Here is a 26,624-nt window from a genome sequence, read left to right on the forward strand (position 1 = left end):
TTAAATATAATCAAGCATATCTCGCCACAGTTAAATATAATCAAGCATATCTCGCCACAGTTAAATATAATCAAGCATATCTCGCCACAGTTAAATATAATCAAGCATATCTCGCCACAGTTAATAATCAAACATATCTCGTCACAGTTAAATATAATCAAGCATATCTCGCCACAGTTAAATATAATCAAGCATATCTCGCCACAGTTAAATATAATCAAGCATATCTCGCCACAGTTAAATATAATCAAACATATCTCGCCACAGTTAAATATAATCAAACATATCTCGTCACAGTTAAATATAATCAAGCATATCTCGTCACAGTTAAATATAATCAAGCATATCTCGCCACAGTTAAATATAATCAAACATATCTCGCCACAGTTAAATATAATCAAACATATCTCGCCACAGTTAAATATAATCAAACATATCTCGCCACAGTTAAATATAATCAAACATATCTCGCCACAGTTAAATATAATCAAACATATCTCGCCACAGTTAAATATAATCAAGCATATCTCGCCATAGTTAAATATAATCAAGCATATCTCGCCACAGTTAAACAGAATCCAGAGGAAGTACAGAGAGAGAGAGAGAGAGAGAGAGAGAGAGAGAGAGAGAGAGAGAGAGAGAGAGAGAGAGAGAGAAGAGAGGGAGCGTGGCGGCTGGGGGAGAGGCGGGTCGATGGCCAGACCTATGGTGGCAGAGGCGGTGCAGACAGACGTGGGAGAGGTGGTGTAGACAGACGTGGGAGAGGTTGGCATAGACAGACGTGGGAGAGGCTGGTATATACAGACGTGGGAGAGGCTGGTATAGACAGACGTGGGAGAGGCTGGTATAGACAGACGTGGGAGAGGCTGGTATAGACAGACGTGGGAGAGGCTGGTATAGACAGATGTGAGAGAGTCTGGAATAGACAGACGTGAGGGAGACTATGTAGACGGATGTGGAAGACAGAGGCAGCACTGGGAGATGTGGGGATGACCAGCTACCTCAACCTGGTCAGGACCTACAACGTTCGTGAGGACCTCGTCAGCGCCTCCTTCGTCAGGACCTTCCTCCAGCCTCTGCCACATGGGGGATGTTTTAAGGTACCAGAACCGTGAGAGAAAGAGACCTGATTTCATGCGTTTATGGCACTATGTACAATGGTACGACCCTTGAACACGACGGTGCGATCCTTGAACACGAGAGTACGACCCTTGAACACGACTGTAAGATCCTTGAACACGAGAGTATGACCTTTGAACACGACGGTGCGACCTTTGAACACGACGGTACGACCTTTGAACACGAGGGTACGATCCTTGAGAACAATAATATGACATATGAACACAACACTGAAATCCTTGAGCACTTCAAAGACACGGGCAGCAATGGAAGGGAAGACATGGGCAGGAATGGAAGGGAAGTCAAAAACACGGGCAGCAATGGAAGGGAAGACATGGGCAGCAATGGAAAGGAAGACAAAGACACGGGCAGCAATGGAAGGGAAGACATGGGCAGCTATGGAAGGAAAAGACACGTGTGTCTCCTGTGTTAACGGAAGGGTGAATAACATGAGTACATCACCATGAGTACAGCCTTACTCATCGTCCTTATCAGGTCAGTGCTTGCAGCACCATTTGTGCTTCAGCTGGGGAGAAAACAAAATAGTGTCGACTCATGATAGGGAAATGTTTGGGTCACGTGAACTGTGTGGAGGATATGTGTACTCGGGACGAAGCAGAGCTGAGGGGTGAGGTTAGGGGGTTGGGTGAGGCCATGCACAAGACATACCAGAATGGCAGGGTGAGGTTGGGTCGTACCATCGTGCTCAAGGGTCGTACCTTCGTGCTCAAGGGTCATACCCCCATGCTCAATGGCCGCACCTTCGTGCTAAAAGGTCGTACCTTCGTGCTCAAGGATCGTACCCTCGTGCTCAAGGGTCGTACCCTCGTGCTCAAGGGTCGTACCCTCGTGCTCAAGGGTCGTACCCTCGAGCTCAAGGGTCGTGCCCTCGTGCTCAAAGGTCTGCACCATCGTACTCAAGGGTCGCACCTTCGTGCTCAAGGGTCGTACCCTCGTCCTCAAGGGTCGTACCATCGTGCTCAAGGGTCGTACCCTCGTGCTCAAGGGTCGTGCCCTCGTGCTCAAAGGTCTGCACCATCGTACTCAAGGGTCGTACCCTCGTACTCAAGGGTCGCAACTTTGCATTCAAGGGTCGTGCCGTCGTGCTCGAGGGTCGTACCCTCGTCCTCTACGGTCGTACCGTCGTGCTCAAGGCCAGCACCTTCGTGCTCACGAGTCGTACCCTCGTGCTCGAGGGCCGTGGCGCCGTCGTGCTCAAGGGCGTTCCCTTACTGACTCAACCTCACGCCAGATGAGCTCAAGAGACGAGGGCTGGGCTCATCTGCCCAGCAATGGTAATAATCTTATCTAATTCAAGAAATGAAACGGAGACAAGAAAGGAATGCGGAGCACAAGGACGAAATCAGCAGATAATAACAAGTGTTATATCCCGTGTCGTCCCAAAGGAGCGCATTTGTCATCCTCCACGTCCCGCACAATCCAGATATCTTTATATTCAACATCTGACACATGCCTAATAAGCTGGCTAAGATATCTTTAGAATAGACATCGACCAGCGCTGTCATATGGACGCCTGTCATATATATAAGAGTAAATGTGAATAAGAGCAAGGTTATTAGGTACAGTAGGGTTGAGGGTCAAGTCAATTGGGAGGTGAGTTTGAATGGAGAAAAACTGGAGGAAGTGAAGTGTTTTAGATATCTGGGAGTGGATCTGGCAGCGGATGGAACCATGGAAGCGGAAGTGGATCATAGGGTGGGGGAGGGGGCAAAAATTCTGGGGGCCTTGAAGAATGTGTGGAAGTCGAGAACATTATCTCGGAAAGCAAAAATGGGTATGTTTGAAGGAATAGTGGTTCCAACAATGTTGTATGGTTGCGAGGCGTGGGCTATGGATAGAGTTGTGCGCAGGAGGATGGATGTGCTGGAAATGAAATGTTTGAGGACAATGTGTGGTGTGAGGTGGTTTGATCGAGTGAGTAACGTAAGGGTAAGAGAGATGTGTGGAAATAAAAAGAGCGTGGTTGAGAGAGCAGAAGAGGGTGTTTTGAAATGGTTTGGGCACATGGAGAGGATGAGTGAGGAAAGATTGACCAAGAGGATATATGTGTCGGAGGTGGAGGGAGCAAGGAGAAGAGGGAGACCAAATTGGAGGTGGAAAGATGGAGTGAAAAAGATTTTGTGTGATCGGGGCCTGAACATGCAGGAGGGTGAAAGGAGGGCAAGGAATAGAGTGAATTGGAGCGATGTGGTATACCGGGGTTGACGTGCTGTCAGTGGATTGAATCAAGGCATGTGAAGCGTCTGGGGTAAACCATGGAAAGCTGTGTAGGTTATGTATATTTGCGTGTGTGGACGTATGTATATACATGTGTATGGGGGGGGGTTGGGCCATTTCTTTCGTCTGTTTCCTTGCGCTACCTCGCAAACGAGGGAGACAGCGACAAAGTAAAAAAAAAAAAAAAAAATATATATATATATATATATATATATATATATATATATATATATATATATATATATATATATATATATATATATATATATATATATATTCCTGTGAATCCACGGGGAAATGAAACACGGTAAGTTCTCAAGTGCACTTTCGTGTAATAATCACATCATCAGAGGAGATACAATAAAAAGAAATTTTATATACATATATATATATATATATATATATATATATATATATATATATATATATATATTATTTATCATACTTTGTCGCTGTCTGACGCGTTAGCGAGGTTGCGCAAGGAAACAGACGAAAGAATGGCCCAACCCACCCACATACATATGTATATACATAAACACCCACACACGCACATATACATACCTATACATTTCAACGTATACGTACGTATACATACACAGACATATACATATATACACATGTACATATTCATAGATGCTGCCTTCATCCATTCTCGCCGCCACCCTGCCACACATGAAATGTCACCCCCCCCCCCCCTCACCCCGCGTGCGCGCGAGGTAGCGCTAAGAAAAGACAACAAGGCCACATTCGCTCACTCTCAGTCTCTAGCTGTCATGTGTAATGCACCGAAACCACGGCTCCCTTTCAACATCCAGGCCCCACAAAACTTTCCATGATTTACGCCAATCACTTCACATGCCCTGGTTCAATCCACTGACAGCACGTCGACCCCGGTACCACATCGTTCCAATTCACTCCATTCCTTGAACGCCTTTCACCCCCCTGTATGTTCAGGCCCCGATCGCTCAAAATCTTTTTCACTCCATCCTTCCACTTCCAATTTGGTATCCTACTTCTCCTCGTTCCCTCCACCTCCGACACATACATCCTCTCTGTCAATCTTTCCTCGCTCATTCTCTCCATGTGACCAAGCCATTTCAATACACCCTCTTCTGCCCTCTCAACTACACTCTTTTTATTACCACACATCTCTCTTACCCTTTTATTACTTACTCGATCATACCACCTCTCACCACATATTGTCCTCAAACATCTCATTTCCAACACATCCACCCTCCTCCGCGAAACCCTATCTATAGCCCATGCCTCACAACCATATAACATTGTTGGAACCACTCTTCCATCAAACATACCCAGTTTTGTCCTCAGAGATAACGTTCTCGCCTTCCACACATTCTTCAAGGCTCCCAGAAACTTCACCCCATCCCCCACCCTGTGACTCATTTCCGCTTCCATGGTTCCATCCGCTGCCAAATCCACTCCCAGATATCTAAAACACTTCACTTCCTCCAGTTTTTCTCCATTTAAACTCACTTCCCTCCCAATTGACTTGACCCTCAACCCTACTGTACCTAATAACCTTGCTCTTATTCACAGTTACTCTCACCTTTCTTCTTTCACACACTTTACCAAACTCAGTCACCAGTTTCTGCAGTTTCTCACCCGAATCAGCCTGTATCATCACCGAACAACAACTGACTCACTTCCCAAGCCCTCTCATCTATAACAGACTGCATACTTGCCCCTCTCTCCAAAACTCTTGCATTTACTTCACTAACAGCCCCATCCATAAACAAATTAAACAACCATGGAGACATCACGCATCCCTGCCGGAAATCGACATTCACTGGGAACCAATCACTTTCCTCTCTTCCTACTCGTACACATGCCTTGCATCCTCGATAAAAGCTTTTCACTGCTTCTAGCAACTTACCTCCCACACCATATACTCTTAATACCTTCCACAGAGCATCTCTATCAACTCTTATCATATGCCTTCTCCAGATCCATAAATGCTATATACAAATCAATCTGTTTTTCTAAGTATTTCTTACATACATTCTTCAAAGCAAACACCTGATCCACACATCCTCTACCAATTCTGAAACCACACTGCTCTTCCCCAATCTGATGCTCTTCACCCTCTCAATCAATACCCTCCCATATAATTTACCAGGAATACTCAACAAATTTATACCTCTGGAATTCGGACACTCAAATGAGAGAGAGAGAGAGAGAGAGAGAGAGAGAGAGAGAGAGAGAGAGAGAGAGAGAGAGAGAGAGAGAGAGAGAGAGAGAGAGAGACGAACGATTCTTGGTCTTGGCAGACAGACAGACACGGTCTTGGCAGACAGAGAGACACGCAGGCCATAGGTGTCAAACACAGTTACCCTCCGGCCTCGCAGTCATCCATCACAGACAATTATGCTTGACGCAAACACGTCTGACCTTATTAACATTCACATCAAGTTAACCTTGTTAACAACCCTCGACTAACGGGCGAGTTAACCTTGTTAACAACCCTCGACTAACGGGCGACGATTAACGACAACACAGGATGTCATTATGACATTATCAGTATTAACGGAGTCAGCCCGCCCAGGGTTCGAATTCTGGGTGCGGCAGTCGGCTCACAGACAATCCCAGGTGTTCATCCTCCCCTCGGGGCTGGTACCTGGTTTTGTACATAGTACATATATCCGAGATTAATAGGCGGGGAAACAGGAGTGAGAGAACTCCCTCTCCGTAACACACACACACACACACACACACACACACACACACATACACACACACACACACACACACACACACACACACACACACACACAATCAAAGAGAGAAACATACATATATACATATATACATACATACATACGTACGTACATACATACGTACGTACATACATAAACAAACATACACACACACAAGTAAAAGAAACAAATCTACAAACAAACAAACAAATAAACGAAAACATACAAACATACATACATATACAAAAAACAAACAAACAAAACACACACACACACACACACACACACACACACACACACACACACACAAAGGACACATATACAGCATGAAAATACATCCATAAAACCACAAACAAGCAAATGTAAACACACAAACACCAGGAGCAACAGCACGAACTCAAACACACGGGCGATGAGTGTGTGTGTGTGTGTGTGTGTGTGTGTGTGTGTGTGTGTGTCACAGAACTGGCTCACACTCAAAGCCAGACTGGCAAGAGAAAGTGGGAAAAAAGACTGGGTCGAGTGGCGCCTTCGCCACAGCGGTCGATAGATACATGTAATAACCATCATCCAATAAGTCGACGAAGAATGAGAATTTCCTTCCATTAAGTGATCCGTTACTCTGGCTGGCCTATTGGGAGGGAAAGCGGGTGGTGTGAGGTGTTGACGTCTCGACCAGAGAATTCCCAGCTGCCATGACGTTCTCAGGGCAAAAAAAGAAAAGACATCGAAATTTACGTCATCTCGTCGAATAAGACACACACACACACACACACACACACTGACTCTCTCCAGCCATCACCTACACCTCACCTGATGGTTCGGGATGAGGGCACTGCACCATTCCCGCCACCGTCACCTCCTGCCAACGGAGATCCCTCGTCCCCGAGTTGCAGTTCGGCACCATAAGCGTTTCGAACCCGCCCCGAGCTCTTATAGGCCAGTGTAAGAACAGTCTCATCCAAGTACCATTAATAACCATTAGACAGTACAGCAACTTCCATTTATAACTCCCTGATGAACCCACTTCCTATATAGGGACTTCATCTCTATCATCAATGTCCATCTGTTCTACATTCCCGGCCTTCGTTAAAGTTATATTGACTGAGCCGTCTTTTGTTGCCGAAGTGGATGTTTCGTCTGCTCCTGACGCGGCGAACAACGAACTAATAATAATAATGATAATAATAATAATAATAATAATAATAACAATAATAATAATAATAATAATAATAATAATAATAGAAATAATAACAACAACAACAATAATAATAACAATAATAATAATAATAATAATAATAATAATAATAATAATAATAATAATAATAATTTGACGTCTTCCACCATTACAAACTTCTTCGAAGGGACCAATTGGTCTGTTGCTGTTCGAATTGCTTTGTATTATCGTTATCTTTATCACCTTTATCTTCATCATCATTATCATTATTATAACTATTATCATTATTATCATTATTATCATTATTATCATTATTATTATGAGTCCCTCACATTCTCGTACTTTCCCTCAGTAATCATTACCAAGCAGCAATGTTATCAAGGTTTGACTTTCTCTTTACTCCCGCACTTCCTGGTGTTCGAACCCTGGTCCTCCCAGCCTGGCCACCAACACCACAACAAACAACATGAGTTTAAAAAAAAAAACTGGTCCAGCCACCAGTGAACCCGTCCAGGACACTCACTGACACTGTGAACTCCAGCAGCGCCTACTAGAACTCCTCCTCCGTCAGCCGATGGAATTTTCGCTTCCAGGTGACCAATGGCATCCTGAAGGAGGAGGAGGAGGAGCTGGTGCTTCGCCGATGGAATGTGAGTTCGAAGCTTCGCGGGACCAACACTCGAACACGACCACCTCATTCTCAACTCTCCTCCCACAGGAGATGATTCGGGACCCCAATTTTCGAGCTCTCGTCCACTAGGGGGGTGGTCATCGAAGGCAGTCAGGCTAAGAGACATCAGAGAGGGTGATGACACAAGACGATACACGAAGGGCAGCAGCAGAAATGAAACGTTCCTCAGCCCCGTCTTCAGCCATGCGAGGCATTAGCACGTTTCGCTCGTCCCTTTGTTCATGTGTGGTAAACTGTGCCGTAAGTGGGACACAAGCTATGGCGCCACTGACCCAACACCCTCAGGTGATGGTTGCCATAGACCCCTTGAGCGTGACTTTACGACCCTCCAAGCACGACAGTGCAACCCTGGAACACGACGGTACGACCCCTGAACACGACGGTACGGCCTCTGAACACGACGGTACAACCCCTGAACACGACGGTACGATCCTTGAACACGGCATTACGATCCTTGAACACGACAGTACGACCCTAGAACACGACGGTACGACCCTAGAACACGACGGTAGGATCCTTGAACACGACGGCACGACCCCTGAACACGACATTACGATCCTTGAACACGACGGTACGACCCTTGAACAAGACGGTGCGATCCTTGAACATGATGGTACGATCCTTAAACACGACGGTACGACCCCTGAACACGACGGTACAACCCCTGAACACGACGGTACGACCCCTGAACATGACGGTACGATCCTTGAACACGACGGTGCGACCCTTGAATACAATACTACGATCCTTGAACACGACAATACTACCATCTCTAAACACGGTGGTATGACCCTTGAACACTACCTTTCGACCCTTGAGCACGACGGCACGACCATTGAACACGACGGTACGACCCTTGAACACGACAGCACGTACCTGCAGGTATGATGACCTGGCATTTGACCCGACGCCTTAAGGTTCAGATCAAATGACAGATCACCTCACCCGAGGCGTTGGATCGACGTGCTCAAGGGCCGCAGTGACGTGCTCTGGGTCGACGTGCTCTAGGGCCGCACTGACGTGCTCTGGGTCGACGTGCTCAAGGACCGCACTGACGTGCTCTGGGTCGACGTGCTCAAGGGCCGCAGTGACGTGCTCTGGGTCGACGTGCTCAAGGGCCGCAGTGACGTGCTCTGGGTCGACGTGCTCAAGGGCCGCAGTGACGTGCTCTGGGTCGACGTGCTCAAGGGCCGCAGTGACGTGCTCTGGGTGACGTGCTCTGGGTCGACGTGCTCAAGGGCCGCAGTGACGTGCTATGGATCGACGTGCTCAAGGGCCGCAGTGACGTGCTCTGGATCGACGTGCTCAAGGGCCGCAGTGACGTGCTCTGGATCGACGTGCTCAAGGGCTGCAGTGACGTGCTCTGGGTTGACGTGCTCAAGGGCCGCAGTGACGTGCTCTGGGTCGACGTGCTCAAGGGCCGAAGTGACGTGCTCTGGGTCGACGTGCTCAAGGACCGCAGTGACGTGCTCTGGGTCGACGTGCTCAAGGACCGCAGTGACGTGCTCACGCAGGTGCCCCCCACACACACACCGGCTGAGCCCCAGACCTGTGCAGCAGCACCGCTCTCTTCCTCCCGCCTTCTGAGAAAGTTCAACAAGAGGTTAATTTGCTCTGCCCTCACTTTCATCGGAGAGATTTTTATACCTTGCTCCCTCCGCTCGTTGGCACTTGGTCTGTGCTCTGTTGACTCCGCCTGTCGGTGTGCTTCTGTGAACCTGTTAAGTCTGTTAGTCTGTTAAACATTTAGCTTCACACGAGGGAGTCAAGCTTGCCACCTCGATGATAGACTTTCAACCTTGATGGATTCTTGTGAGTTCTGTTGGTTCACAGATGAATGACACTCCCCCAGGGCCACGTCCCTGGCCACCACACAGCTGACAGATGAATGACACTCCCTCAGGGCCACGTCCCTGGCCACCACACAGCTCACAGATGAATGACACTGCCCCAGGGCCACGTCCCTGGCCACCACACAGCTCACAGATGAATGACACTCCCCCAGGGCCACGTCCCTGGCCACCACACAGCACACAGATGAATGACACTCCCCCCAGGGCCACGTCCCTGGCCACCACACAGCTGACAGATGAATGACACTCCCTCAGGGCCACGTCCCTGGCCACCACATAGCTCACAGATGAATGACACTCCCCCCAGGGCCACGTCCCTGGCCAAGACACAGCAAGAGAGGGCGCTAGCCAGCTGCCACATAGCTATTCTCATCGTGAAAGAAGGCAACATGAAGACAACACAGACTGTGCTAACTGTGAGGCCCTTGTGGTGTGAACGAATGCACGATGACCCACGACTAGCGGCACACTGTAAGCCGAGATGAACCTGGCTCCTCCACTGTGTAATCAGGTGATTAAAGCGAGAGAATCCAGTCATCGCTTGTGGTGCCACCTCTCTCTCTCTCTCTCTCTCTCTCTCTCTCTCTCTCTCTCTCTCTCTCTCTCTCTTGCAGGATGTTCATTGATCATCACTAACGTGTCAGAGATGAGCCTGCGACCCTCCCTCCCTCCCCAATCCCCTCCAGCTCCTCTGGTACGTTCAGACACAACAAAATCCCTCCTGACGAAGCGCAGCCAACACCAGCTCTCACAACCCGCCCCAGACGGGACGCCTGCAGAAGTGTGGGGTCATCTCGCTGGTCCTCTGTAGCTACATCGGACATATGCTTGTGCGTGTGCGTGTGTGTGTGTGTGTGTGTGTGTGTGTGTGTGTGCCCTGCTGGAGGAGGGTAGTTATCCACGCTATATGTGTGACAGAGCCCACTTGCCTCCCTAGGGCCCAGTTTCCACCATAAGGAGAGCAGTAGAGGAAGCAGGAGGCATAAGTAACTCCCTGTTAAGGATTCTGCCTTGTGAGGATGTCTTCACGCTTCCCCCGTCCATCACTGCCTCGCGCAGCGTCATGCTACCGACGCTCTCTCTCTCTCTCTCTCTCTCTCTCTCTCTCTCTCTCTCTCTCTCTCTCTCTCTCTCTCTCTCTCTCTCATCTGTTATCATTTCACCACATTTACCCAGTGGCCAACAAGACCAGTTTTTCCATCCCCCGGTAAAGTTCATATCCCAGTGTCATCGTCTTCTACCTCACAAGCTGAGATATTAAAGCAATTCTGGACTAGCGGGGGGGAAAAAAAGGAGCATAAACAGGTTTGATGCATAACGAAAAAGCAGAAATGGAAAGGTGGCTCACAGTTCCTCGGTGAACTGATGAAATAACTGTATCTTAATGTCGTAAGGTCAGGCCGCACCAAGCCCGACTGTACTTCGTATCTCGTAAACTGTTAAGATAAGAACAGTCTTCCTTATGAGATCCTATTTACCCTAAGGTAAACTCCTCCTGTGACCTTCATATCCTTGGATAACTTCCTACTGTGTTCTTATCCCAGGATATACTGCTTTGCTCTTCTGACCCCAGGATAACCTTCTACTGTGTCCTTCTTATCCCAGGATAACCTCCGTGTTTTTTTCATGCCAGGATAACCTCCTATTGTGTTCTTATCCCAGGATAAACTACTGTGCCCTTCTTATCCAAGGATAACCTCCTGCTGTGCAATTCTTAACCCAGGATAACACTGTTATGCTCTTTTATCTCAGGGAAACCTCCTGATATACTCTTTTAATCCCAGGAGAGCCTCCGCCTCACCGCAACAATGACTGTCATCTGGGCCACACAGATGGCTCGCTGCCACACCATCGTCACACGAGATCCAGGCACGATCAACTCCCATTACTTGGGAGTCAGGAACTGTCGTGCAAAAACCCGTGGTTAGAACGTACCCATCCTCCCAGCTTTGGCAACCTCACCAATATAGACGAATGGTCAGTTTAAGAAGGTGGAAGACCAAGACCCAGTGTACTCAAGTAACCAGTGTTTATCTCTTGGGAGAAATATATAATATGGCCAGTTTTATATGTTGTCAACTACCAATATGAGTATTTGTGCACAACACAAAAATTCATTGTCTTCCCTACACCATCAGTGATCGACCTCTTTGTCTGTTGCTCACTTACTATTTCTGTTGTTCGACTACCATGTCTGCTGATCAGTTCTTACGTCCTTCGGTCGACTATTGTGTCTGTTGCTCGACCATTTTGTCTGTTGCTTAATTACTCTGTCCTTTTTCTCGATTGCCTACATCTCTCTCAGTGACTCTGTTTGATCACCGTTATCTTCCTTCATTCCTCAATCATCAACCATCTGAAGTTAAGATTCCCCTGTTTCTATCCTCCAAATGGCAACGGCTGTTCCTTCATCTCATATCTATGTGCTTACGTTATTGTCATGTATCTATGTCCTAAATCTTGTCCAGCTATTGTCTGCCTTGCTTATTACTTCCATCCGTCTCTGTTCATTTCTCATATACTTTTATTTCGTCCCTCCCGTCTCATACCTTCTTAACCTGTACTTCTTGACCCGTCTGAGCGAGACGGGAGGACCCTTGAGTCCGATAGTCTGGTCCTTCAACCTGATCCTTCCCCGTCAGGTCAAAAGACCAGGCCCCGATACAAGGGTCGTACCCTCGTCGTGCCCAATGACGGTGCTGGCGTGCTCAAGGGCGGCAATGCCGTCTTGTTTAAGCAGTTCGCCTCCTGTCGTAAAAGCTCTCATCGTCGAGCACTGCTTCAGTAATCCACTTTTCCTTCTGCGAGTAATACCAGGTTCCTCTGCGCTACACGCACGGTACGTCATGTAAAGACTTAATGAAAGGTTCCACGGCACCTTTCTCCTCCGTCTCGTCACCTCCCGTGGTCTCAATCAGTTCCTCAATGATTTTCCTCCCTCTCTCCCTCTCTACGCCTCCCCTCACACAGTGACGTCTCATTATCAACATCACCAACACCAGTCACGGGGCGCCATCACCTAGCCCGGGGCGCCATCACCTGGCCCGGGGCATCATCACCTGGCCCGGGGCACCATCACCTGGCCCGGGGCGCCATCACTTGGCCCGGGGCACCATCACCTGGCCCGGGGCATCATCACCTGGCCCGGGGCACCATCACGTGGTCTGGGGCATCATCACCTAGCCAGGGGCACCTTCGCTTGGCTTGGGGCACTTCTAACGGAAACCGACCTCATCACAGGTAGCAAACGTGACCTCTGCTTTTGTGAGCAGCAGCACCGGCGTCAAATAGCAGCTGCAGCAGGAGCAGCAGCAGAGAATAACAGCAGCAGCTGCTACCAGCAACAGCAGCAGAAGCAGCTGATGCAGCTGCCCCTGCCGAGAGCAAAGGCACTGGCCCAGTGGAGCCGTACATACGTGGCTAACATCAGCGGACCCCAACCGTCTCCCAGGCTACCGGTGCCAACTACGCCCCACACACCTACGCCCTCCCAGACGACCAGTGCCATCCACGCCTTACCCAGACGACCAGTGCCATCCACGCCTTACCCAGACGACCAGTGCCATCCACGCCTTACCCAGACGACCAGTGACATCCACGCCTTACCCAGACTACCAGTGCCATCCACGCCTTACCCAGACTACCAGTGCCATCCACGCCTTACCCAGACGACCAGTGACATCCACGCCTTACCCAGACTACCAGTGCCATCCACGCCTTACCCAGACTACCAGTGCCATCCACGCCTTACCCAGACTACCAGAGCCATCCACGCCTTACCCAGCCTACCAGTGCCATCCACGCCTTACCCAGACTACCAGTGCCATCCACGCCTTACCCAGACTACCAGTGCTATCCACGCCTTACCCAGACTACCAGTGACATCCACGCCTTACAAAGACGACCAGTGCCATCCACACCTTACCCAGACTACAAGTGCCATCCACGCCTTACCCAGACTAAAGTGCCATCCACGCCTTACCCAGACGACCGGTGACATCCACGCCTTACCCAGACTACCAGTGCCATCCACGCCTTACCCAGACGACCAGTGCCATCCACGCCTTACCCAGACTACCAGTGTGCCATCCACGCCTTTCTGACGCCCATTTACAATTCACAACATTACACGTACCAGAAATTGGACGAAGCGAGCAAACGAAATCTAGATAATCAATTGATCGTTACGTACATAAAATGGGATCAGGTTAGCCTAGAATTCTTAAAACTGAAAGAAAAAAAGAAAAAAGAAGGTTTTCTCTTCTTCTGTTCAAGTCGAGACTATGCTAAAAATACCCAGCCATTGGTCTTGGCGTAACAAGACCTAAGAGAGAGGGTGGAACAGGCCCTATCTGCCCACTGGGATAGCGTTACCCTATTTATGCCCTCAGTACCAGGGTAATTACACCCCGAGAGAAGAGTGAATATCAGAAGTGTGGCGTTGCAGTAATATCTCTCGAAGAAGTCTTATAATTAAGTATAATTGGTTTTCTTCCGTTTTCTTTTTTTTTTGTGTGTGTGGAGGGGGTTTAAGTGTTTAGCTCCTGATCTACTGTCTTGCTGAAGTAGGACAAGGGAAAGGTAATAGCTGAAGTTGGCTCCTGATCTACTGTCTTGCTGAAGTAGGACAAGGGAAAGGTAATAGCTGAAGTTGGCTCCTGATCTACTGTCTTGCTGAAGTAGGACAAGGGAAAGGTAATTGCTGAAGTTGGCTCCTGATCTACTGTCTTGCTGAAGTAGGACAAGGGAAAGGTAATAGTTGAAGTTGGCTTCAGCGACGATGACTTGTTCATGTCGGGATCTCTGATGGCGCAGTGACCATAGAAGAGGTAGTCTCATAGGTCAGGGATATATCAGGTTTGACGGTACGACTCCTGAGCACGACGGTACGATCCTTGAGCACGACGGTACGATCCTTGAGCACGACGGTACGACCCTTGAGCACGACGGTACGATCCTTGAGCACGACGGTACGATCCTTGAGCACGACGGTACGATCCTTGAGCACGATAGTACGATCCTTGAGCACGAAGGTATGACTCCCTGACCATAACGGTATGATCTTTGAGCACAGTGGTAAGCCCATTGAACACGACGATACAACCCTTGAGCACGACGGTACGACCATCATCAGAACGCTCATCAGAACGGGCCAGCCTGGGGTCAGACCCCACACGGGTTCGAATCCTGGGCGTGGCAGTCGGACTACACTCGCCCACAGGTGTTCATCCTCCCCTCGAGATTGGTCAATAAATGGGTACCTGGCTTAGGCTGGTGTGTGTGTGTGTGTGTGTGTGTGTGTGTGTGTGTGTGTGTGTGTGTGTATACATACACAATATATATTCTATGACATGCATGTTGCCAGACTCGAAAGCACCAACCCAAACACCACCATTCGGGTAACGATGTTTACCAATGGCGTCCTAGCTACGTCTCATCCCTATATATCAACAGACTGTTATATACCTCTTTCTCGTACCTCCCCTGATGATGTGATTATGACACGAAATTGCACTTGGGAACTTACCGTGTTTCATTTCCTCGTGGATTATAAGCACATATATATGGAGTTAAGACATGGTACATATATACAAGGTTTAAGAGACGGTGCAACACGAATGTATAACTCTCTCCCCGTAACACACACACACACACACACACACACACACACACACACACACACACACACACCACTCTCCTTCCTCAGAAGACTGACGGAAGCCTAATCCATTCCATTCATCACATTACTCCACACTGCTGGTATGAAGAACCATACAGTGTGCAACCATCAAATCTTCGTCACTTGTGCCGTCACATTTCAGCCATAGTTACCCACACAGCGCAGCCTGGGTCTGACTTGTGAGGTGTCTGTAGCCTGGATGAGCAGCGAGGACCTGCCCTCCACCACACCACATTGTGCCAACAGGCGTCCCCTACTCCGTCGCAGCTCTCCACCTACGTATGACGTAACTAACTCCACCTACGTCTGACGTAACTAACTCCACCCACGTCTGACGTAACTAGCTCCACCTACGTCTGACGTAACTAATTCCACCCACGTCTGACGTAACTAACTCCACCTACGTCTGACGTAACTAATTCCACCCACGTGTGACGTAACTAACTCCACCCACGTCTGACGTAACTAACTCCACCCACGTCTGACGTAACTATCTCCACCCACGTCTGACGTAACTAACTCCACCTACGTCTAACGTAACTAACTCCACCCACGTCTGACGTAACTAACTCCACCCACGTCTGACGTAACTATCTCCACCCACGTCTGACGTAACTATCTTCACCAACGTCTGACGTAACTATCTTCACCAACGTCTGACGTAACTAACTCCACCTACGTCTGACGTAACTAGCGCCACCTACGTCTGACGTAACTAGCTCCACCCACGCCTGACGTAACTAACTCCGCCCACGTCTGACGTAACTAGCTCCACCTACGTCTGATGTGACTAACTCTATCTACGTCTGACGTAACTAGCTCCACCTACGTCCTATGTGAATAACTCCACCCACGCCTGACGTAACTAACTCCACCTACGCCTGACGTAACTCAACCCATGCCTGACGTTACTCACCCACCCTAGCGTAACTAGCTCCACCCACTCCTAACGTTACTCCACCCACGCCTGACGTAACAGACTCCACCTACGACTGACGTTACTCCACTTACCCTGACGTAACTAACTCCACCCACGCCTGACGCAACTAAACCCACGCCTGACGTAACTCCACCCACGCCTGACGTAACGACCTTATCTGATACACGAACGACCCCCAGGTGCTACACAACGACCCGCCGCCTCCCTACGACTCGTCGTAACCTTGAAATCCACGACCACGACGACCAGACCTCATCACGAGGCTCTGGTCTTTCGCCTGACCCCTCACGGTTCAGGTCAAAGGTCGTTTCATCGTACCTAAGGGTCGTATCGTCGTGCTCAAGGGGTCTATCCGTCGTGCTCAAGGGGTTTATCCGTCGTGCTCAAAGGGTCTATCCGTCGTGCTCAAAGGGTCTATCCGTCGTGCCCAAAGGGTCTATCCGTCGTGCCCAAAGGGTCTATCCGTCGTGCTCAAAGGGTCTATCCGTCGTGCTCAAAGGGTCTATCCGTCGTGCTCAAAGGGTCTATCCGTCGTGCCTAAGGGTCTATCCGTCGTGCTCAAAGGGTCTATCCGTCGTGCTCAAAGGGTCTATCCGTCGTGCCTAAGGGTCTATCCGTCGTGCTCAAAGGGTCTATCCGTCGTGCTCAAAGGGTCTATCCGTCGTGCTCAAAGGGTCTATCCGTCGTGCCTAAGGGTCTATCCGTCGTGCTCAAAGGGTCTATCCGTCGTGCCTAAGGGTCTATCCGTCGCGTGCAAAGGTCTATCCGTCGCGCGCAAAGGTCTATCCGTCGTGCTCAAGGGGTCTATCCGTCGTGCCCAAGAGGTCAAAGACGCAGTAACCACTATACGAACGAGTGTGGCCCCAACAGGTAAGAGGATTCCTGTAGATGGCCACACCCTGCGGCGAGACAGTAGCAAACTGACCTCCCCTGCTGGAGTACACCACGACTGTGGTGGGGGTCAGAAGGCAACGGATGTGGCGCGGGAAGACCCACCTGACGGGGGAGCAAGCCGGGAAAGGAAGGAAAACATTGCCCTCTTCGTCATCTGCGGCGGAGGCTCTCTCTCTCCTCCTCCTCCTCCTCCTCCTCCTCCTCCGCCTCCTCCCGTGGCCTGATACGCTTGCATGGAGGTCGGCAAGTTGTTTGGGCTTGTGCCCTATCAACCACCGGGGGTCATTAAGGCCACGCTGTTGAAGGTGTCACTCTAAATCGACACAAGGCGACACCCAGTCAGGTCTACAACCTGTAATAACATCAGCAAATCGACGTCATCCATCTGTGACCTTCGAGTCAACACCCGCCTGACGAAGGATCACGACCACGCCTTCGTCAGGAGTTGAAGATAATCCTAAGACCTCGCACGCTCACACTACACATATGGACTATGTCCTGACGGAGGCGCTGCCGTTGATTTCGCGGAAATTAAAAGAAAATGGGCTTCATGTTATCTTCACGAACTGGATGAAAACTACGAATTTCGTTCGCACAATTTTTTTTTTTCAATTAATTAATCTCTAGAGCACGACGGTACGACCCTTGAGTAATGATGACAGGGTCGTACCGTCGTCGTATCCAGGGGCTTGGTCATGCTACCGGCCCTCAGATGACTGCGTACCGTCGTCTCCTGCTGGTGTGGAGAGCCAGCCACACTGGCTGCGCTCCTCCACCCTCCACCCCGAGGCAAATATCAACACGCAAATACCTGTTCATGGCTCCACCTGCTACTATAGACCCTCAAGGTCATAGGAATATATATATATATATATATATATATATATATATATATATATATATGATTAATGAATGTTATCAATTATAGAAAAATGTTTGGGAGACCATCCACGGCCACTCTATCCACCTGTCCTATATATATATATATATATATATATATATATATATATATATATATATATATATATATATATATTATCCCTGGGGATAGGGGATTAAGAATACTTCCCACGTATTCCCTGCGTGTCGTAGAAGGCGACTAAAAGGGGAGGGAGCGGGGGGCTGGAAATCCTCCCCTCTCATTTTTTTTTTTTTTAATTTTCCAAAAGAAGGAACAGAGGGGGCCAGGTGAGGATATTCCAAAAAAGGCCCAGTCCTCTGTTCTTAACGCTACCTCGCTAACGCGGGAAATGGCAAATAGTTTAAAAGAAAAGAAAAAAATATATATATATATATAGATAGATAGATACATACATAGATAGATAGATAGATAAACTACAAAATTTATGACGATATCAATGTAATGTCAGTGAACAATAATGCAATCTTATAAGAAACCAAGAAAAATTATGATTTTCCCATAGTAAAGTAATCTCGACCAATGAGATCCCTCATTGTCCCGCGCGTGTGTCCGGCCGCTGCAGGGGACACACACGCGCGCGCGGGAGAGAGGGAGGGAGGGAGGCAACATGGGTCGTGCTGTACTCACAATTAGGATGAAGGTGCCCAGCAGCTCAGCCAGGAACTCCCGGGCCATCTGGTTCTTCAGCCTCAGCTTGGACTGCATCACCTCCAGCAGCTTGTTGTTGTTAGACATGCTTGGCTCTGTGTGTGTGTGTGGCAGGGGCACACCTCCCTCAGCCCTCCCGACTGAAACTATCGTCAACAAACTCGATTTTCCCGTATAGTCTCTGTCGTCCAGTTGGCGCCTGCCGGTCCGAGATGCCTCCCGCCTCTCACTCTTTAAGTAGGATGGCCTTTTCCTTTTCGGCTCTGTTCCCTCGCTTCACGGGCCCTCGAGGTCTGCCCTCGTAGGGGAACTTTTCGTGGTCTTTTATGCTCTTTGCTTTCCAAGATCTAGACAAAACTTTCTGGACAATGTTCAGTCAGTTTCTCATATCATACCAGCAGTGTTTTCTTTCAGTGACGGGTTTATCATCGGGGAACGTAAATGGTTTATCTTGTGGGGCACGACAGAGCGGAGGAGGCGGGCGGGAGACCGCAGAGCGTCGTGTGGAAGCCACGGGAGAAGGGTCGTGGAGCATCCAACCTCGTCTGCTGCCGACAGTATACTAAGCGAGGCAACCTCTCCTCCCTCCCTCCGCAACCACACCGCTTACGCTCGCTCCCGCCCCTCACCACGCGCCAGCCACACCCCCGCTCTTATCTCGCCACACAGTACAACGTTTGCCAAACACTGGCAAGTTCGTAGTAGTGCCTCAGGCGCGTCTTCCCCTCCCTGGCAGAAAGCAAAGACACACCGTCCCTTAAACGCCACCCAGAACCGTACACTCAACCATACCATTACGGTTTAGATGGATCTGTGACACACAGATGTGAAACCACTGTATCTGCAACACGTATATTTACCTTCCTGTCATTTAGGAATGTCAGTCAACAAATAACGATTATGTATTCATGATACGCAACCTTGATATGGTGTGCAGCGATGGTGGTAAGGATGCCAGATATAGAACACTTGTGATGTCGGTTGGATCCAGAATAAAAGTTGGAGAAGACTCATCTTCGCTGGTCAGATTGATTCGTAGCGATTCCCTTTAGACTTCGTGGTCAAGTATGTGTGTATGGACGGTGTAAGGGCACTATGGCCACCGCAAGACTTCGTCTATGTAGCTGGGCGGTGGGTCATTATCATACCAGAACGGGTCGGGTGCTGATGCATCAGTCTGTTGTTTCTTTCCTGGTACATGTGTTATGGTTATACGTAGTAGCTCCAGGAACAGACGAAGAATGGCTTCATCTGTTCATTCTCACTCTCTATTTGGCATGTATAATGCACCGAAACCACAGCTCCCCTATCCTCAACCAAACCTTGCAGACTATTCTGTAGCTAACCTTGACTGTCTCGTATGCCCTAGTTCAATTCATTAACAAATCGTCCTCATGCCGCTATAATTTGCTCTATCCCGCGCACGCCTCACATCCCCCTGCATATTCACGCTCCATTCCCTCACAGCATCTTTCCCTCCATCAATCCATCTCCAATTCGTTCTCACCATTCTCCTTGTCCCCTCCATTTCTAACTCATATATCCTCTTAGTCAGTCTTTCCTCACTCATACTCTACATATGTCTATACCACTTCAGCACACCTTCATTCATGCTCTTCTTACTACCACACCTCTATCTTACCCTATCATTTCTTACTCGATCAAACCTCTATCAACTACATGCAACGCCGTCGGAACTATTATACCATCTAACATACCCATCTTTGCCATCACAGACTGTGACGTCACTTTCCACACATTCCTTAGCGAGCCTTAACCATTAGCCCCCTGACCCACCCTATGACTTAGTTCCGCTTTTATGCCCACTTCCGGGTATCAAAACCACTCCACTTCCTCCAGGTTCATTACATTTAAACGCATACCCAAAACAACCTGTTTCTCGCCCCTACTATACCCAATAACCTGACTTTTATCCAAATTAGCTCTCATGTCGCTCCTAACCACACAACCCAGCTTCAGACAGTATCTGAAGCTAACAGGTCGCCCACCTAACCCCCATTAAACTCCAGACCCACCCATCTCTCCAAGAACATCACATTTCCCGTCGTGGCCACCTCATCCATAAAGAGATCACACAGCCATCGTGACATCACACATCCCTCACCTGGAATCCACTCACCATCCTCTCTTCTTACTCGCACACACGCTTTGATCTCTTGATAGAAACTCCTCACCGCTTCTCGTAGCGTTCCTGCCACATACGTTTGTAACACCATCCACAAAGCAACTCTATCAACACTATCTTACGCTTTCCCCAGATCTATAGACGCCACATAAAAATCCCTCTCTTTGTTTAAATCCTCGTTGAGGCAGTCGGTCCACAGTCTCCCCACCTGTTCTTCATCCTTTAGTGGTTGGCCAATGATATGGGTACCACGCTATGGCTAAGATACACACACACACACACACACACACACATATATATATTTTATATATATATATATATGTATATATATATATATATATATATATATATATATATATATATATATATATATATATATATATATATATATATATATGTTATCCCTGGGGATAGGGGAGAAAGAATACTTCCCACGTATTCCCTGCGTGTCGTAGAAGGCGACTAAAAGGGGAGGGAGCGGGGGGCTGGAAATCCTCCCCTCTCATTATTTTTTCTTTTTTTAATTTTCCAAAAAAAGGAATAGAGAAGGGGACAGGTGAGGATATTCCCTTAAAGGCCCAGTTCTCTGTTCTTAACGCTACCTCGCTAACGCGGGAAATGGCGAACAGTTTGAAAGAAAGAAAAAAGATATATATATACATATATATATATATATATATATATATATATATATATATATATATATATATATATATATATATATATATATTATCTATTATACTATGTCGCTGTCTCCCGCGTTACATATATAAGCGTTAATGAGACTGCCTGGATTAGGGTACTCAGTTACCCGTGCCGTCAGCTAAGAAAAATATGACTTTTCCTTCCTCTTAGAAGCATACCTTGGTGCAGCCCATCCCTAAGATAGGAGACCGCACCCACACAACTTATCATCACCCAATCGCTCTTATTCTTGCTGTCTGCAAAGCCTTCGACACTCTCCCTAACTCTCACTTTCTAAAGGGTCTAGAATTGCATTCCCATCTGTCTGATCGCCAATACGGATTTCACAGTGCACTGGGAATCTTCTCTCCTATTGCGCCTCAACTCTGGATTTTGGTGAAAGTTTTGCCGTAGCCCTCGGGGAATAACATAAGTGTCTCTGCCTTCTAAATTCCTTTCCTTTGGCTTTTCTGCTTCTCTTTGTTTCCTCTGTGATCGTTTCAGTGCCATAGTCACTGATGGAGTACTTTCCCCTTCCTGTCATACCAACATTGGTGTTCCTCAGGTTCTGTCCTATCGCCTACTCTCTTTCTTCTCTCAATAAATGATCTCTTCTCTACCTCAATCCCCGTCCTTCTATCTTCCACCTTTTAAGCCAGATATTCCTAATCACCAGACATTTTTCAGTGCTCAGGTCCACAATCTGTACATCATTTTCAATTACAGTATGTATCCTTGACCCCTAATTATGCTCCCAACTGCTACGTCACTCATCCTTACATTCAAACACCATCAATGTTATTCGATCCCAAGCAACAGAATTTCTGACCTACTCACTCACCACTGTCCAAAACACTCGCCTCTCTTCCTCCCTCCTATCGCTACTTGATGGACAAGGAATAATGATCACTCATCCTTCGTCACCTACTTTCATTTACAACCATATTAGTCTGAGTTTACTTTCTTACACTCCGTACTTTTCCACAACTCCTTCATCCGAAGTGCCACCGCGTCATTTGCACAAACCCTCACACTAACCTCGGACTTTACCCTTAGTTCATTCCCGAGCCATTCTTCTCTCTTTCCATTCACACTCTGGTGCACTCAGAGCCAGAACATCCAGGTTCCTCTCTCCAAACATACTATACATCTCTCCCGAGGCATCGAAGGGGACGAGCACTCCTTGCACGGCTCCTTCTCCTGTTCCATCTTTTAGAAACTGAAAGTATATATATATATATATATATATATATATATATATATATATATATATATATATATATATATATAATGTATATATCAATCGCCGTTTCCTGCATTTGTAGGGTAGCGCCAGGAACAGATTAGGAGAGGCTACATCCGCTCACATTCACTTTCTAGCTGTCATGTGTAATGCACCGAAACCTCAGCCCCCTATCAGCAGCCAGGCCTCACACACCTTTCCAGATTTTTCCTGGTTGTTTCATATGCCTTGATTCAGTCTATGTACAGCAAGTCGACCCCCGCATACCACATCATTCGAATTCACTTTATCCCTCACGTCTTTCACCATCCTGCCTGTTCACATTAGTGCGCGTGATCTAGTATATGCATTAAACCACGAGGAAAATGAAACACGGTAAGTTCCCAAGTGCACTTTCGTGTAACGATCACATCGTCAGCAAAGATACAAGACGAGATTGGTAAAGAAAAAAAACAAAAAAACCTTACTGGATGGTGGTGTTCGGGTCTGGCAACATGCTTGTCATAAGATTTTTATGTGGACAGGAGAGGGAACTATTTGCAAACTTTGCCCACGGCAAAGCTATCCAGTCTGTATAGACCTTCACTACTATTAACGATACAACTCTTTGTGTATCTAATAACATAAGATTCAATGATATTTCTCGTACTAAAGGAGCTACAGTTAATAACTGAATTAGCGTTACTTCTGTCAATACAATGGTCATAATCTTTAACATGATTAAACGAAGCAGTTAATTCTTGTCCTATTCTTATACTATATTTATGTTGCTTAAGGCTACTATAAAGATACTCTATATTCTGCCCAATATAAAACAAATTACAGTTTTTACAAGGTATTTTATAAACACAGCCCGCAGAATCCTGGCTGTTAGAAGGTATTATGTTTTCTATGTAAGTGTGCTTTCATATGCACTATATTCGTGTTCATATACCTCCGCGTTTTTACAGTAAGAAATGTAAAATGCTAACTGCTGGTAATGTGAGTCTGATGGGATTTGACCGGTGTAGACCCCGTTGCTCATGGATGAGAGACGAAGGGCAATCGATTATTTGTAACTGAATAATCGTGTCTCAATTAGGGGCGATCGTAGCCAAACCGTTGGCGTTCCCAACTACTACGCAAAAGGTACTGGTTCGAATCCTTAGTGTTCTATGACACAATGCTCTCCTTGACAGCATGATTCGAACCGCTACCGTTTGAAAATATTTATATCAATCTCAAAAAATTAAAGGATGGATTTTTAATGAACACGAACATTATGTCGAATGAAATACGTCATCATCATGAACAGGAGAATGCCTGATAATATTGGACTATGTGTTATCTTAACCTTCACCCCAATCCCCACCACACCCCCTTCCATCACAGAGTCATTCCTTAAACTGTACTTTAAAGTTGACAGTTTTGATTTCGTCTGTCTAAGTATAAGTAAGGTAAGTGTGTCAGCGGAAGACGTAGTGAAAGTCTCGACTCACTTGGAAAAAAAAAAAAATGTGACACCAGCATCCGGGGCTCCAACACATACCTTGACCCTGTGGGATCCAACCCAACCCATGGAACGTAAAAACCCGGGGATCATCATCCCAGCTCACACACACACACACACACACACACACACACACACACACACACACACACACACACACACACACACACACACACACACACACACACACATACACACCCACACACACACACACACACACACACACACACACACACACACACACACACACACACACCCATACCCACACACACACACACACAAACACAAATACACAGACCCACACACACACACACACACACAAACACACACGTAGATACACAGACCACGCAGACCCAAGGTCCAAGCGAGCGAGGTGGTCTGACGCAGACCCAAGGTGCAAGTGAGGTGGTCTGACGCAGACCCAAGGTCCAAGCGAGGTGGTCTGACGCAGACCCAAGGTCCATGTGAGGTGATCTGACGCAGACCCAAGGTCCACGCTAGGTCGTCTGGCCTTATTACTACTGATAAGAATGCAGTTCTCTTAAAAGCAGTGGGAGAAAAGGATGGAATAGCAAAGGCGCTCTCTCTCTCTCTCTCTCTCTCTCTCTCTCTCTCTCTCTCTCTCTCTCTCTCTCTCTCTCTCTCTCTCTCTCTCTCTCTCTCTCTCACCCTACACTCCCTCCGTCAACGCGCCGCACGGGAAACAACTAGAAAAGAAATACCTTGCAGGACTAATATGCCTTTAGCAACCAGCCCACTTGTGGACTCTGCCTCCTGCCTTGCCACCCTCTGTACTGTCGTATCAATGAGTTTAGCTCCCTCTCCCTCCAGCCCCTTATGGTAACCCAGCTATGGACCAGAATCCATCGATGGTTGACATATAACATGACCCTTCCCACTTGTGTAGCTCTGCACATACCTGTCTGTGACACTTTCCCGATTCTCAGAAGATTTGTATACCAACCTCACCACGAAGCCTGACCTCCTCCATTCCACAGTGGCTCGGGTGATGGCCACCATCGCCAACACCTTCGACTTGAGGAGAACGTCTGTACGAACAGCCAGGCTCGGGAGTAACTGCTTCACAGACGGGGGAAAGTGTAGCGGGGAAGCAATAATCACTTCCATTGTTTGGGAGACACAAATTTCTCACTGGTATTAGCAGGCGCCTCACCTATTGTTCTGAGACCCCCAGTCTCCTCCACCGGTCACTGGAGGGTGTTGGATTCCCTCACAACCGTATCTGAATCTCATTAAGCAAAGAGGACGATCGTAGCTCTAACCCGGTTCCTCCTCCACGTATGATTTCAATCCTATATATATAATCCCAGAAACAAGGTTTCAATCCTATATATAACCCCAGACACACGAGACCCCTGCAGACTCAAGGCCGCGCTCCACGCAGGGGCAGGAAACGTTGGACGCCTTGGGAGCTCGGATGTCCTTGGCGGCGATGTCACTCCCGGCCATCGACCACTGCACAGCCTGGACAAACGTGACTTCTCACTCGCGTTGAACCCACTTCCAGGTGGAGTTCAGTAACACACACACACACACACACACATATATATATCATACAAATCTCCAACAGCCAGGATCGAACCTGGGACCCCTTGTGCCAGAGGCAGGCATGCTAACCGCTAGGCTAAGGGACTGTATAATAGGAAACAACTATTCGAAATACTAAGTACTCGAATACCCTTCGTTTCACAATGGTGAGCAACGGGGTCTATCGGTTGTTTCCGAACAGAACACATAGCCAGCTGATAGCGTTTTACCGAACCTGACTGTACAACGCGGAGTTATATGAATACGAATAAAGTGTATATGAACGCGCACCTTCATAGAACATACAAACCTCCAACAGCCAGGATCGAACCTGGGACCCCTGTGCAAGAGGCAGGCATGCTAACCGATAGGCTAAGGGACAGTATAATAGGAAACAACAATTCGAAATACTAAGTACTCGAATACCCTTCGTCTCACTATGGTGAGCAACGGGGTCTATCGGTTGTTTCCGAACAGAACACATAGCCAGCTGATAGCGTTTTACCAAACCTAGCTGTTGGAGGTTTGTATGTTCTGACACATACACCCTCTTTGTCGACTTGTCTCTCATTCTCCCCATTTGTCCAAAAAATTCCAGTACACCCTCTTCAGCTCTCTGAACCATATTCTTGATATCA

At 47.7% G+C, this 26,624-nt stretch overlaps 1 protein-coding gene across 5 annotated transcripts in view; it reads right to left on the minus strand.

Moving 5' to 3' along the window:
* LOC139748140 (aquaporin-7-like) overlaps positions 1 to 19,450 on the minus strand; it is a 171,804-nt gene extending 152,354 nt beyond the window's left edge. For all 5 annotated transcript variants that reach the window (XR_011712541.1, XM_071660818.1, XM_071660816.1 and 2 more), the window contains exon 1: positions 18,856 to 19,450. Coding sequence is in view for 4 of the 5 variants with exons in the window: in XM_071660818.1 (XP_071516919.1) it covers positions 18,856 to 18,963 (108 nt within the window). In the remaining variant the exon portion in view is untranslated. The remainder of the gene's footprint in view (positions 1 to 18,855) is intronic.
* Positions 19,451 to 26,624: the final 7,174 nt, after the last annotated feature.

Source organism: Panulirus ornatus, chromosome 72, assembly GCF_036320965.1.
Source record: "Panulirus ornatus isolate Po-2019 chromosome 72, ASM3632096v1, whole genome shotgun sequence".
Taxonomy (NCBI): Eukaryota; Metazoa; Arthropoda; class Malacostraca; order Decapoda; family Palinuridae; genus Panulirus; species Panulirus ornatus.